General features: G+C 43.5%; 1 protein-coding gene across 5 annotated transcripts in view; it reads left to right on the top strand.

Moving 5' to 3' along the window:
* Positions 1-15,884, top strand: part of TANC1 (tetratricopeptide repeat, ankyrin repeat and coiled-coil containing 1) — a 740,414-nt gene that overhangs the window by 519,923 nt on the left and 204,607 nt on the right. For all 5 annotated transcript variants that reach the window (XM_085645503.1, XM_085645500.1, XM_085645502.1 and 2 more), the window contains one exon: positions 3,987-4,594. In XM_085645503.1, the coding sequence (XP_085501629.1) occupies positions 3,987-4,594 (608 nt within the window). The remainder of the gene's footprint in view (positions 1-3,986; positions 4,595-15,884) is intronic.

The raw sequence follows: 15,884 nt of genomic DNA, 5'->3' as shown, positions 1-15,884 counted from the left end.
CAAATGAAAACTAGTCTTACATTGTTTTTACCAAGTTACCAGTGGTCAGACGAAAGAATAGGTGACAAGTTTGTGCCACTGAGAGGATTTTCTGCATCTGAGAACAGTCATCCATAATCAGTGCTTCCATGCTGTACTAAGCCATACTGATGATAGAAAGAAGCAAGAATATTTGTGGGTGGGAACAAAGCCATAATAACCTGTAAAATTGTTATTGCATGAATAGAGCAATCAATCCCACAAGCATCCTGATGCTTTGGAATGGAAGAAAGAGGGAGAAAGTGCAGTAGTATTTGTATAGAAAAACCAGAGTGTAGTAGTATTTGTATAAAGAGGGAGAATGTGCAGTCATATTTGTATAAAACCCATAAATGATTACTGGACACCTTAAGAAATCATAACAGATACAGAGAAGTAAGGAATAAAAGCGCAATAGGTGTTTCAGGATTGGCAGTTCTATACACCTATTTAGTTTTGTTGGCTGCCATTGAAAAGAAAAAGGATGTAATGGTAAGGAGTATTTTGTAAGTGTATGCAAAATAAATCCTGGCATATTTTTGTTTTGATTGTGTAAGGACTGAAGGATCTTCGTCGTATGTTGACCATAAATGTGAAAACCTTTAAGAGTTTCACTTACTCGAGTTCAAACTTACAGCTCGATTCAGATTTCTGTTCCAAAATCCATCAGATGATGATAGATTCCGTTTTAGGTGTGTTTTCAATTCTGTTTGCACAGATTTACATTCCATTTAAACCTAGAGACTCCACTGACTTCCTTTTCTCTATATCATCTTTTAGTTGAGAGAGGACTCTTTACACTCCGAATGTTGGTCGTTGCCTGAAATTTTACCTAAATAGATCTTAAGATATTCAGTCCTATGGCAGGCAGTTGTCCCTTATGAGGTCTCCTGTCTTTTAAAATATTGTTTACTCTTTAGAATTGAGGGTGTTACTAGGTTACTGGCGTGCCTCCATGCTTCTACAGTTAGGGCAAAGTAGCACCTCATTTCTTTGACAACCATATGAGCTACATGTGCATTTTTAATGTTTATGCCATGGACATTGCTCACAAGCTAATTCTGGTTTGGTCGAGCTGTATTAAAAATAACTTTGAGCTAAGCTCTATTTTTAATAACATAATTGATCCACTCACAGCTGCAAGTGGGTGTGCACGAGGCAAAGAAGTCCAAGATACTCTTGTATTTTGAAAAGTCTTTATTTTCAATTAATATATTCCAAGTATTAATGACACATTAAGCTCAGCCAACGCGTTTCGTTCTCTCACCAAGAACTTCTTCAGGGCTCAAGTCAAACCGAGCAACAGTTCAGTAAAGACAAATCAATGTGGTCCAGCGTAAGTGCTCCAGTATAATAAGCTGGGAAACACATGGGAATTCCCAGGGCATGGTAGTGCCCGACAACGGAGATCTGAATAGCAAGTCCGTCCAAGAGTCGACTCGGACGGTTGCTCGGATGTGTCATTAACACTTGGAATGTATTAATTGAAAATAAAGACTTTTCGAAATACTAGAGTATCTTGGACTTCTTTGCCTGGCGCTCACCCACTTGCAGCTGCATCTTTCATGATCTGTAACACAGAGGCATCACGTAACGGCTGGTGCCAGGGTTTCAGTGCACAGGAAATTCACATTTGGGAAACGTATGTGAGGTGCAGGACTATTCGTCCACCGTTTACGCTTTGCTCTCTATATTGATCCACTCATGATATATTTTCCTTTTCATTTTTCCAAATGTTTAGAAAAGCAAGTGAACAGAATACATAACTACGTACAGGTTACTGGTCATACAGGCTTTTGTACTCTGTGTGCAGAAGGTGTTCCTCTAGAGAAAAGGACTGCTCGGGAAATCCACTGTGTCTGGCAGGAGGGAAGGGCAGAGACTCCTACTTTTATTTACATCTTTACTTTTTTGTGTTGTAGTTACTATCACTTTAAAGTAATTTCAAAACACTAATCGGGGGAGGATGGACGGCATAGGGTCCAAACGAATAGGCAGATTGGTGGAGCATTGTGTCACTTCTTCAAAGTCGCTTAGGGTGTCCTGACATTGAACTGTCTGAAGGAACGTACAGGTTTTTAAATCTTCTCGGGAAGTCCTTTTCACGTCTTAAAGAAAGAGAAAGGGACTTTCAGAAGATTTTCATAGTTACCTTTCCTCCAGAGCCACTATGTCTCCTAAATCTTTTTGGTGCCTAATCTACTTTCACGGAGGAGGTAATTTGTATTTTGCACACATTTGTGCAAAGTTTTGTCTATCCCTGAAAATTGTTAATGTTGTTTCTGCACCACTTAGGTGTAGTTTAAAAGTTATATATTTTTAGCAAATCTCCCTTATGATTCGAGAAGAGAACAGAGCTTTATTGGAAAAGAATACAGATTCACAGATACTTGTTTCTGAAAAGATCCCAGTCTCTGATGAAGAAAACTTAGCATTTTCTTGTGTCCCAGTGAAATGGCTTTTACTGTTTTCCTCCCACAATAACACTCTTTTATGCTGTTTAACTGTGTATATTGATTTTTTGTCCACTGGGGTGATTACAATACATTTTCCTTTTGCCAAATGTATACACGTAGTGCCTAGTTATAGAGCACTATACAAGGAGCAAGGAGAGGAATGCCAAGGTGGGGATATTGGAGGAGTAAAGGGCCATAACCAGAAGAAGAGGCTTCGAGGTATCTATCCTCAGTCCAATATCCAGCGGGTTAAATATGGATGAAGTGTTGCTTTAGGAGTGGGCTTTCTAGTTCCTCTCTGAAGCTCAGGGGTTATAGAGGTTGCCATATTTTGAGTCCCATTCCCACCCACTTTTTCGCACAGTTGATGCTACATTGGAAGTAGTGGTATGATTCCCTCTGTCGTTTTCGGTCTTTATTAGCTTAGGGTCAAGGTAAATAATGTAGGTCCACTACTGACCTTAACTATGACTCCAGTGTGGAAGGAAGTGCCATGTGCATTCTCTCTGGGGTGTGGTCTCATCCTCACTTGTCAAGGGAGCCCTAATGTAGTCAGTTTCTTTTTCTCAGTTTCTTCGTTAACTTGACCTGCAACCGGCTGATGGGGTCAGAAATTTCTGGCACAATCTTTCTTTTTATTTTTTTCTCTGCCACTCCTGAATAAATGTCATTTCTTAGCCCAGAGGGCATCCATTATTTCACTTGACTCTTCTCAGACTTTTTCCTTTATCCGGGGACCTCACATGGCCAGCACAACCACTGTGTTTCCTACCTCTTTGCTTTTCCAGATTGGATCAGGCAATCACTTTTTTACTGCAGCAGCGCCGTTCCAACGAGTCTCTCCAGCATGCAGTATCTGCCCTACAACATGCATCATTGCCCCTTTTCAATATCTGGTCACTTCAACAACCAACTGGAAACAAAACCTCACATATATGAAGCTGCAATCCGCACAGAAGCGGCTGCATTATAGTGCCACCAAACCATTGACCCTTTGCTGCCACCCGATCACCCCTCACCCGCTTACATAGGCCACGTTCGGTGTTTATTTGATTTCTCTGGTGTGCTTGCCGCTATTGTTTTAGGGATGAACAATCCCTCTTCCTTCATCACTACCATATGCCGTCTCATTTACGAGGGGCCCCTTTTCAGTGTGCATATTTTTATTTTCCCATGCCCTACTCGTTATTTTTTGCTGGATCTAATACCAGGTGAGGTTCCTGGCTCTGAATTCATGCCTGCTCTAATTTCTGTTTAAAATCAGAATTCATTGAGAATTTTCACATGGGGAGTTGAGCTTCAAAAGCTCACACACACTTCCGTGGTGCCAGGCTGACACCTGGATGTTTAATGAAAAGTGACACAAATTATCTGAATACGTTGTACTGTATGCTTTCTCTGTGTATACGCTGAGCTTGATTTTATCATTGTCTTGCAAACACTGATGGTGAAAAACTGGATTATCAGTCAATAAAATGCCTACAAGTGACTTTCTTGTCCCTTAAATCCCAGGAAATATCAAGCTCACTGCCCTTTTTCAAGATATCCTTGGATGAATTTCCTGAAAACCAAAACATTTACACCGACCTAAACGCCTATATACAGTACCGAACAATCAACAGTGAAGATATCATGAATAATATTTCTTTAAATGGGAAAGCAGATGCTGCTATTGTTGGAAAAGTGAGTGATCATCTGGTCATGAAAAGCCAAGGATCCTACCTGTACCTCAAATTAACTTTGGATCTTTTTGAAAAGGGACATTTGGTTATAAAAAGTGCAAGTTACAAAGTTGTCCCTGTGTCTTTGTCTGAACTCTACTTGCTTCAATGCAACATGAAGTTTATGACAAACTCTGCTTTTGAGAGAGCTCTTCCAATTTTGAATTTGGCTTTAGCATCACTTCATCCAATGACTGATGAGCAGATATTTCAAGCAATTAATGCTGGGTATGTCAAGGGAGAGCATGAGTGGAGGGACTTTCAGCAGCGGATGGAGGTGCTTTCCTGTTTCTTGATCAGAAGGAGAGACAAGACGCGAATGTTCTGCCACCCATCCTTTAGAGAATGGCTTGTTTGGAGAGCAGATGGTGAGAATACAGACTTCTTGTGTGACCCAAGGTAGGTTATCCTTTTATTAAGTTTGATTGTTGGCAAACAACATTTTGCTAATCATTTTTCTACAGCTGGAGGGCTAGTGGTAACTTTTATTTTTTCTACATTTTTGCACAAAGATAAGTTTCTGTTCCTTTTGTATGATTGTTCCTGCTTGTGCATGTCAGTGAGAAATAAGGTTTCGGAATCATCTCGTCATAGTTGTCATCTCCATCATAGTTATTTGTAACATAGAAAAAGAAAATGTTTTTATTAGCGATGTATAAGAATGTGGTCTAGGGTGACTTTAACCACAGTTCGGCTTCTTGGGGGAGGGGGGCAGGGTAGTTGCATAGGTGTGGTTTTTGCCAGCTGGTTTGCGCTTGTAAAAATTGTTAACATGAGGATGTAGCAGGTTGGCAATGGGTTGTCTGCTTTAGTCTTAAGGTTCTGCTAGAACCGATTGCTTCTTCACTTACAAATGTTAAAATTACTCATAGGGAACCCCTTGAATTTGAGTTTCTTCACCACCAAAACTTCCGGGAATTCTCTGTAAATGGTGGTGGTCTTGAACCTCTGTGATGGAGATTAAATGTTGTGGTTTTGAAATGCAGTAGGGGGAGATATGATAGACACACACTTTGATTGAAAAGTGTTTTGGAAGCTTACTTAGTCTCTGAGGGGTTTAGAATTGTTGACATTGAAAGTTGAGGAAACTGTTTTCAGAATTGCCGCTTCCAGGAATGAGAGGAAGACCGATGAAACATTTTGCTGATAATATTAGCCCTGTCCACAAGGAATGAGAGAATTCGGTATGAATTTGTGGCCTTAGGAAAAGAGTTGGTCAGGCATGGAGGTGGGTAAGGATAACCCTGGCTAAAGGGTGGGAAAACTGAGGAAACATCAGAACTCAAGATGAGTTGGTTAGAGGAGTGATATGATTAGGTCCGAGGAAAGGCACTAAGAACAATATTTCATGATCTAGCACAGAGTTAGTGAAAAACTAATGTTGGATGTATTTCATTAATCCAGTGCTGACAACCCTTGCGTAGAACACAGCCATTTCTGTGAGCAATGTAGTGTTTGTAGTGGATGGATGAGTTTCACTTGGAATATCTTCCACCTAAAGTCAGAGCCCCGCTACAGTTCCTCTTTCTGCTTATTTATAAGCTGTCTTTCTAGTACGGTACAAAAGGGGGTGTTGATGGACGGAGCATCAGAACCAATCAAACACTCACACCCAGTCAACAGATCTGGGTTTGATCCATCACCGTTCTTTAGCCCACTCTGCCACCCCAGTTCAGACATGGCCATATGCAAATCAGTATGACCCTGTGCCTCATGGGAACAGTCCAGCCCGAACTGCCAAGCCATGCCTTCCCTGGACCGGAAATGTGTAATGCTGGATGATGTGTCCATGCATTGTTGTGTAGGATCTATGGTTGCTCTACTTGATTTATCTTGTCTCGTTTCAAACTGGAAACAAGTTTTGTTGTCAACATAACATATCACTCATAGCCAGGGCCACTGAAAAAATACGATTGTGCAGCCGCAGCATTTTTCACATATTTATAGATTTGTTGCATTTGCCGCATAATTCGTCATCTGCTGCATAATCTGCAGATTTTAACTAAAAAAAAGTTTGTTTCTAGGTCAAACAGTTCAAAGGTTACTCAGAATGAAGCAAAGGCTGACTGGTCACTTTTCTGCTGCTTATTGCTATATTTGGTGTTAAACTGGTACTAATGAGGTGCAACCAATGCCCAGACAGTGCTAACAAGTGTATAAATTACAAAATAATGAAGTAATACTATTATAAATTGTGCTACATTATGCCACATAATTTTCCTTTTTTACTGCATAATTTACTGAACCCTGCACCATAATTTGGCATATAATTCCAGTGGCCCTGCTCATAGCTTTAGAACAGTTTGTTTTCCCTTTTAACAATATTTAACTAAAGCTGTACTCCACTGGTGAGCTCTAATGAGGATAAAGCATGTGTAAGGATTTGTCTACATATGCAGCGCACACATAATTCATTGACTGCCTAATTGATTTTTTCTGTTTGAGTTCCTCATTACCAAGCAAGTCAGTTTTACAATGCTGCTATCAACAGTACAGTAATTTGAAGGCTACTCCTCTGCTGATAAGAGAGCTGTGTTTGAAACGTGGAATCTAAACTATAAATAAAACATTTAGAGCGAATTAAAATGTTCACACAATGGTAGTATTTTACCTTTGATACTTGTGGTTGCAGGCACAACAGCAACCTTCCTTTAATCTTGGAAATGCATCATTGGGTCAAGGAAGCTGAGCAGCTTGCTGATGGGCGTCTTAGAGGGTAGTGGCAAAGGGGTTGAGATTCTGTGGATGAAGAGGAGGAGTCAGTTTTTATAATTTTATGTTGTAATACATTACGGAACAAAGGGAGTACTTATTTTTAAAGTGGATGCCTACGCATTGAGACCTTGTCAGATGGAATCTTAGTGGGCGCTGATAGTTTGTTGATTGTGGACTGCAGCCTGTCACTGGGAATGCACTCCACCTAAAAACAAAGCTCTTTTTTTGACATAATTAGTATGTAAGTAAAGATGGATTTCAAGATATTTGCCCTCCAGATCCCAGTGGTCATTTACAGAAAACTTACATATTGGACCTCTGCAACAAAAACATTGGCAAAGTATAAAATGCAAGAGAATCACAAGTGAGAAGCTCAGTCAAGCACAGCACTGTAATATAAACTCACTGTATATTGCGGAAAGCCCTTAAGACACCTCTTTAAAAGCCCTTTCCCTTTAGAGTGTTGGCCTCCATCTACATCTGAACCATATTTCAAACAAACTCAGCAAGTGTTGTGAAAAAGACAGTGGTGTGTGGGTTTCCTATAGAAAAACACATCTAATGTAGAATAAAAACATAGCGCAACAAAATCTTGAGGTTATTATGTTTGATGGTGGCTACCTCATATTTTGTGGGTTAAATGGTAACGATTCAAGAACCACTTGTGAGAGGAGGCCTTGTTTTTAGTGACTAATTCAAGCTGCAGATTCCTCACCTTTAGAATATTCCCCAGGCACTAGAATGGATCCGGACATTTTTACAGCAGTGCTCCTGTGTGCCATTAGGTGTTGTCGTGCAGGTTTGCTTGAGCTCGTTCCACGTCGGAAATAATGAAGCAGAGCAACATATAGGTGCCACCTCTGTGTGCAGATGTCAGTTCTTTTCTTTCTGCTCCTTCGAAAGCAGATCTGGAGCTCTGCTCCCTTTTTGTCGGTAGACAAATTCTTTCTAATATCTTTTCTGGTGTGCAAGAAAACAATGTCCCCAAAGAAGACAACAAGCATGCCTTGACAGTCGGGAACATATGTCAGTGATGTACCCTCATGAGTTGTGCCTGTGGTGGGGGGTGTGGAGGGGCGGGGGGACTAGACGACAACCGGGAGGGTATTGGGCCTGTCTGTACAGTTTATGCTGCCACTGTTAAGGTTTTGTTCTGTATAATCTTTGGGCCTGGCGGGTATTTTGCCTGTTCTTCACTATCTGAATGAGGCGGGTAGCGCCCACGCATAGTCACGGAACCCAGTTGAGGCACGGTTAATACTGTTACTCCTGTTGAGACCAATACGAGACTGTCAAAGAGACTGTGGTTGGCTCCGCTGAGGGCAGTGCTCGCACGCAAGACTGATTGCAAGTCCTGGCGCAGTGGTTGTGGGTTCTGTTGCGGGGTGCTCCCTTGCCTATGTTATCAACTCTCTGCTTACCTATTGTGTCACATGCCAAAGAATGTTTTTGTTTTCTTTAAAACAATAAAAACAGATTTCAACAAAAAATGAGTTGTGCCTGTGGTGTTTGGCCTCTGGTAATGACTCCAAGTCATGTGAAAAATGTACCCTCATGCTCCCTATGGCGACCAGGGACCTCACATAAGTCATACTCACTTTCCAAGTCGAAGGTGCAGACTTTTTACTGCTCTCAAGTGCGCTCCAGCAACAGGTCCTCTTTGCAGTCGAAATAACTTGTTAAGTCGAACTCCAAATCTAAGAAGTTGAAGCAGGACTCAACTCCATCTTGCCACTCTTTGTCGAAAGAGAAATCTGGAATCTGTCAAAATTGCATTCAGAATGCCAATCAATCTTACTCCCAGTCGCGGAGCAGATGTCGCAATTGGTCCAGTTACGATCCATATTTTCTGGGCCATAGAAATGGTACAGCAGATCAAGGCCTTTAGGAAGGCTATGCTACATATTTTTGGCACAGGAATTCACAGGGGGCTTCAGTCAGGTTACTGCAAGTGGATCGGTCATCTGCACCGTCTGTGCCCCCAGATCCCACCTCCAGTTCCCCACTGACTGGTGCCGTCTTCCATTCCCGTTGGATGTTTTGCATTGGTCCCTTCACTGATAACAGTCCTGATGTCACCAGCGCCAGAGGTCAAGCCTCTGCCAACTCTGTTGTCTGACCTCGAGCTGAATCTGCTTCAACCCCGACCGAGCTTTCACCTCAACTCTCCTCCAGCACACCCGGTCCGGCACACTCTGATTCAGATGAAACACTTCCTCTTCCATGAGGCCTGCATTAAAATTTTCATCTCCTTTTTGGCTCAGATTCTGATCAACCTTACAGGGACGATGAGGATGGTTAACCCCCACACTTGGTGATAATGATATGTACATGGACTTATAGAAGGCCAGTGGGCTGGAAACCTCCCCTGACACAGGGTTGGAATTGCCCCTTATACCCCAGATAATTTGCCACTGTGATAAGATGTGCAGCTGATGGCCTGGACCTACACCTGCCTTCAGTAGAAGTCAAGACAAATGTCCTGAGGTTTTGCAGTTTGGGCCAGCTTCATCTGAGCCCCTCTTCCGCTTAATGAAGTCCTGACTGACATCCTTATGGGTACTTGGGCTAAGTTTTGCTATTGTCTGCCCTATCCCTGTACTGTACGCTTCCCAGGCACACGTACATTCAGTGCAGAGTCACCACTGTTGTGCAATGCATCGCTGCATCCAACTGATAAAGGCCAAATGTGAGTTAATGGTCATAATGCAGTAAAATATGTCATCAGGGCTGGCCTAGATATTAATGACTGCTTGGGGCGTGCGGTAGACACTGGTTTGGTGCTCTGCCACCACCTATGGATGCGATGCAATGGCTTTTCTGGGGATGTGTAGAGTTCACTAATGGCTATGCCTTTTGATGGGTCCCACTTCTTTGGCAAAAAGGCTTATTCTGCCCTTGCATGTTTTGAAGAAAGAAGAGCACAACCGTTTCCTCAGCAGTTTCATCCCTTTCGAGGCTACTCCAGAGGGCTGGTGTATATGTATCGCAAGGCCCCGCCACCACTGCAGCAGTCACCCCAGTCCTTTCGTGGCTGGGGGCTTGGATCAAGAAGACCGTGCAGAGCACAAGACACACTGTTTCACTCAGTCCCTGTGGCATCACCCTCCAAGCCACTTTAGTTTGCCCTTGGCGGTGCATAGCCACCTTGTGGGAGGCAGGATCAGGCATTTTCTTCTACGGTGGCATGTCATCGTATTCGACAGATGGGTCCTCTAGATCATCCAGCTGTGCTATGCCCTTTAATTCCTTTCTGACTCACCTCAGTTTCCTCCTTAATCAGAGCGCCATTCATAGGAGAAACTATCTATCTTATTGCAAGAGGTGCAGGCTCTACTGGCTAAAGGGACCATCAGGAGGGTGCTGGTCTCAGAAGTAGGTGGCATATGTAGGTTCAGCAGTGTTATCTGAAGTCTCAGTGGGCCGAGCACCAAGGAAACCTCTTGAAATTCATGCAGGTGTCAGAGAAAACTGCACAAGATCTACTGTGGTGACTGCTAGACTGCAACCTGACCAGAAGTACGCCCCTCTACCTTCCCCACCCACAGCTGACAGTGGTGATGGCTACATCCCTGCTGAGCTGGGGGAGGTCAGGTGGAGAACAGACGACTCTGGTCTCCAGTGGAAACCCGGTTCCACATAAATCTGTTGGAGCTGTGGACCATCTGCCTGTCTTTAAAGGCCTTCATCCCGTACACAAAAGGAAGGTCGTGCAGGTTCTCACGGACAACACAACTGCCATGTGGTAATGCAAGAAGAATGTCGTAGAGTGGTCCTTGGATGGTACGCCTCTGGAATTGAATGGCACATCATTGCATCGCCATAATGGTGAACCACCTAGGGGGATCTTTAAAAACCAGAACGGACAATCCCAGCCAGCAGTGCCTGGCGAGTCATGAATGATGGTTGCATCCTGTGGTAGCACAGAACATCTTCTGACAGTTGGGCGGGCCCTTTCCTGGATGTTTTGCCACCTTTAAGAATGCGCAGTTTCAAAACTTTTCTCCATTGAAAATCCCAAGAACACTGTCTCTAGGAGATGCATTCAAACTGAAGTGGAGCACGGGACTCCTGTACGTCTTTCCTCAACTGGTTCTCCTTCCCCAAGTTCTGAAGAAAATCAGTAATGACCGACCCCAAGTTATCCTAGTTGCTCCAATGTGGGCAAAGGGAGAGTGGTACTCTGAACTTCTGTACATGAGCATCTGTCCTCCGATCAAGCTATCGCTTTGGGAGGATCTTTTGTCACAGCAGCAGGAGAGGGTTTTGCACATGAACTTACGCACTCTACAACTCCATGCCTGGATATTCAGCAGCGTCAGTTAACTGACCTCCTGAGGTTGTGGATGTCTTCCTTGCAGCCAAGCGTCTATGCAAAATCTGTTTATGCAGAGCGCTGGTCAAATTTGTGGACTGGTGTGGAGTCTGCAACACAGACTCCCTAGAAGCAAAACTTCCAGATGTTTTGTTGTTTGTTTTATCTTTGACCCAGCAAGGTCTTGCAGTAGACACTATTAAAGGTTACATGTCTGCCCTTTTGGCCTTCTGACCTTATTTAAATCACCTGTAGTGATGCAATTTATTAAACGTTTGACACATATTTTCGCTCCTAAGCTGTTTGTCACACTACAGTTGGATTTAAATTTACTCCTGACTTTCCTTATGTGTATCCCCTTGGTGCCAGTGCACAGCTGCTCATATGTTCGGACTCTCAAAATCACCTTCCTCATTGTGATCTCTTCAGCTTGTTGCATGAGTGAACTCCATTCTCTCTTGGTGCAGCCACCCTACAGCACTTTTTCCCTCTTGCAAACTGGTGCAGTTTTTTACTCTGAAGTTGTGATGCTTTTTTATGTTGGGTAGTCCATCACCCTCCAGCTTTCTTCGCCCCCCCTTGCCCCTCGAAAGACGGAGGAGAGACTCTATTGAGTGGACCCCAAAATAGCCATGAGATTTTATATCAGTTGCACCAAAGACAATCAGCTTTGTTTGGGTTTCTCTGGGGTAAAGAAAGTTAAGGTAGTGCAGAAACAGTGCACATGTTTAAGAAGCATTAATGCCTTGACCGCCAGGTCTGATTGGAAGGGCATTTCTTCCATTCGGTCTGCTGGATATTTTGGTCACAGTCCTCCACCTTGGGACGTACTGCTTTGGTATCTCTTCTAAAGTTCAGGAATTTGCATTTAGAAGTGTCCATCAGAAGAACAAGTTAGTTAACTTGCTCTTTCAGGGGCATACTCGTATCTAACCACAGATTCCTCACTACCCTTCCACTTCCTTGTTTTGTGGGGTGGCCCTTTTTTATCATCTAAAAAGATCCCAAATTAGAGATCTGCACGCAGATATCTCCAGTTGTTTTGTTCTCCACATCCAACAGCACGTGAGAGTCAATCAAGAAACTGAGGTCTCTGCACAGGAATGGCACCTATATGCCGCACTGCTCTATCATTTCCTAGGTAGAACGAGGTCAGTGCGCAAACATTTTATGCCACCTAGCTGTATGCAGGAGCAGTGTCATGAAAACTTCCAGAGCTAGTCTGTTGCTTTGGGAATATTCTAAAGGTGAGGCATCTGCAGTTAGACAAAATATCCGCCATAAAGAGCATCACAAAAGGTAAGTAACTTATTCTTTTGATGTTCTTGTCATTTTACTCGTTCTTCGGGTGAGTTCTGTTCGTGGTGCAACAAGCAAGGGGTCCAGCCCATCCATGGCCTTCAACCTTATGTATTCGGTTCCTCTTGGTCATAAGCCTGAAATGAAGGTATGACTGTTGCATGCTGGTACCAAAATGGTCTTGTAATTACGTTTCATTGTACTTTGTTTGCCTCGTACAAAAGGGTTTGGGGATCATGCAGTACTTGGGAGACATTTTTATTAATTAGAAAATATGATTTTTATTTTTTTATTTTGAGCACAGCCACGTTGAGCACAACCTTATTGACATTTTGGGCCTTGATATTTTTTTACATGGATGTTCTGTCAGGCAAATGTTTTGCAGTATATGATATCCTCCTGAGAACTGTGGACACCTCTGTCTTATCATACTGTGAGAGACATATTGTAGTGAACAGAGGAAATACTGTTTCTTCCAGCTATTTGCCAAAATCTCTTGACGTTTGTAAAGTCTGTGGGAAATGGCAGCATCTGATGTGTAATATATATCGGACTTGCTATTTTCCTCTTATATTAGATGTTCTTCATTGGGATCTTGGTGTTTAAATGCAGTAAAAAACTGCTGAAACGTGACAAGTTCACTTTTGCAAAGTGTCTTGCTCCTTTTTTAGGTCTCGCCTGGCGTTAGCAGCGCGCATGCGCCGCCCTCGCTTTGCGAGGGCCTTTTGGAATCAATTCGGATTCCGCAGCTAGATGTGCACGCGTACGAACGGACAGAAGATGTGCACGCGCTCGTCAGCGTCACCCTGCTGCTGGCATGGCAGCACCCCCTCCTGGCTGGCACCATCGTCTCATCTCATCTCCGCGCTTCACATGTCACATTGCTTCACATTTCCACGCACGTCAGAGTCACCCTGCTGCTGGCATGCCCCCCCCCCCCCCCCCCCCCTCCCTCCTGGTTTGGACCATCGTCTCATCTCATCTCCGCGCTTCACATGTCACATTGCTTCACATTTCCACGCACGTCAGAGTCACCCTGCTGCTGGCATGGCCCCCCCCTCTTGGCTGGGACCATCGTCTCGTCTCGTCTCATCTCCGTGCTTCAGATGTCACGTTTCCTCACATTTCACAAGTCCGTTTTATCACAGCAAGTCTTTGCAGCTCCTGTTGCAATGCGATTCAGATGTCACATTTCCTCAGATTTCACGAGTCCGTTTTATTGCAGCATGTCTTTGCAGCTCCTGCTGCAATGAACTTGTGTTAATACATTATTCATTAATTAGCTCAAATGATAACTACTTTATGGTATAGCAAATGTTGGAGGGTGTTCTAAAACGTTGCAGTACAATGATGACCATGAGCTTTATCATTGTTATTATGACTGACACTTTCTTTTTACATCTTCGGAATGGGTATAGTAGCAGGAAAATTGTAGACGTTTCCATTTTGCCTTTTTTCTTCTTGCCACTTGAGGGTGCTATTGACACGACACTTTGCCTTTCTTTTTAGTTCAGTATTGCATAGCTATTTTGCTGTACGATTTCAACCCGGTTTTATCGAGTTTCCGTCTGTCTAATCTCTAAAATATTGTCTCAGCATCCGGACATCTTTCTTTTAATAAAGATGGGCCTGCAGCACCCCCATTCCTGCCCCAAAAGCCATAGGCGGCTGGGCTTCAAACGAATCAACCCTCCCAACCCGTCCCTTAACGCACATCTCTTACAGCGCCCCACGAGTGTCCCTGCTGCATCCTCTTACTCCAGTCCTGGACACGCCCACCTCCCACAAAGCTCCTCAATTCTGCCCTGCAACATCCTTTTTTCCAACCCTGGACATCCCAGCCCCACTAAAGGTCGTCAATTCTGCTCAGGGCACACCCACCCCCACTAAAGCAGCTCGTCAATTCTGCCCTTACTCCAGTACAGGGCCCTTACTCCAGTCCGGGGCACGTCCACTTTCACTAAAGTTCAGCAATACTGCTCCTTATTGGTGTACCCGGCAAGCAAACCTACCCTAAAGTTTATCACTTCTGCCCAGGCCATATCACACTAGCTTGTCATTCGTGCCCTTATTCAACTCCACTCCCACCTCCACTCCCTCCTCCACTCCCTCCTCCCTCTACCTCCAACTCCACTCTCCCACCTTCACTCCCCCCTTACTCCCTCCACCTCCCTCACTCCCCCCTTACTCCCTCCACCTCCCTCACTCACACCCTCCCTCCACCTCCACTCCCCCATCCCCTCCCTTCCTGCACTTCCGCACCTCCCATCCCCTCCCTGCCTGAACCTCCACTCCTCACTTCCTACACCTCCACTCCCCCCTCCCTCCACTGCCCCCCTTCCTTGCATAAACAACAAAACTAGAACACATTGTTGGTGTTAATTCTGTTTTTTTTTTAGCATACTTCAGTTGTATATATTTTCTAAGTTATATATAAAGTGACAAATGGTTATAACACTTTTTTAATTATAACTTATAAGTTTTAAACATGCTGCACAACATTAACAATGCTCTGCAAGATATATTAAAAACGTTAACAAAGCCAATAGCTCTCTAAACACGTATAAGGCCCCCAAAGGCGAGACCTATTGGCTATGCCAATGCTTGTTGTTTTTACATGTGTAATGAAAAAAAGCGCTTGATCGTTTGAACTAGAAATTATTTTGTTAAAACCTGCAAGATGGTGGGGTGGGTTGTGTGGCAAGTGTTCCAATGCAAATAGACACAGAAAACACGGCAGCTACAGCATCACGTAATTGTAGTGACCTTATTTAAGGAAAAATGGAAACATAAAATGTCGGATACGGGTCGGTGCCTTTATTTTGTACTCGTGAGTAAAGGCAACAAATCCATTATTTTAAAATACGTTTTTTGTGTTAATTAATCAAGAACATAAGGTGCCTCTAAAGAGGCTTGTCATACCCAATGACAAGAAAAGAACTAGAAAGACGGATGAAACGTACATTTGTGGGTTTTTTTGCTTGTTGTTGGCTCGTACTCAGTTTTGCGCCAGTAAATAAGTTTGCGGTTTCTTGTTCCTTCTGCGGATGTTGGCTCGGTATGTACTAACCCCTAACCAAAATATGCTCTTTACTGCGTAATGTCGGAGGCTTCTCTCCCAAGATTTATGATCCAAGTTAATTCAACTGTGTTTCTGCAGTATTTTATGAGGTAAATGCTTTTAAAACTAAAAGCATCGTCGAAACCAATCAGTCAAAATGCCTCCATCGCTTGGGGGAGGCTCGGCTGTCTGGATATGTCTCTGCTGCGAAGTCTTTATTTATGCTAAGGCTATCACAGGAAGGCTTCAGTAGGGGCTATGTCCTGCATAAACAAGGATGCGCATTTTTATTCCTTACT

Source organism: Triturus cristatus, chromosome 3_1 (assembly GCF_964204655.1).
Source record: "Triturus cristatus chromosome 3_1, aTriCri1.1, whole genome shotgun sequence".
Taxonomy (NCBI): Eukaryota; Metazoa; Chordata; class Amphibia; order Caudata; family Salamandridae; genus Triturus; species Triturus cristatus.
This window is presented reverse-complemented; position numbering and strand designations above follow the sequence as displayed.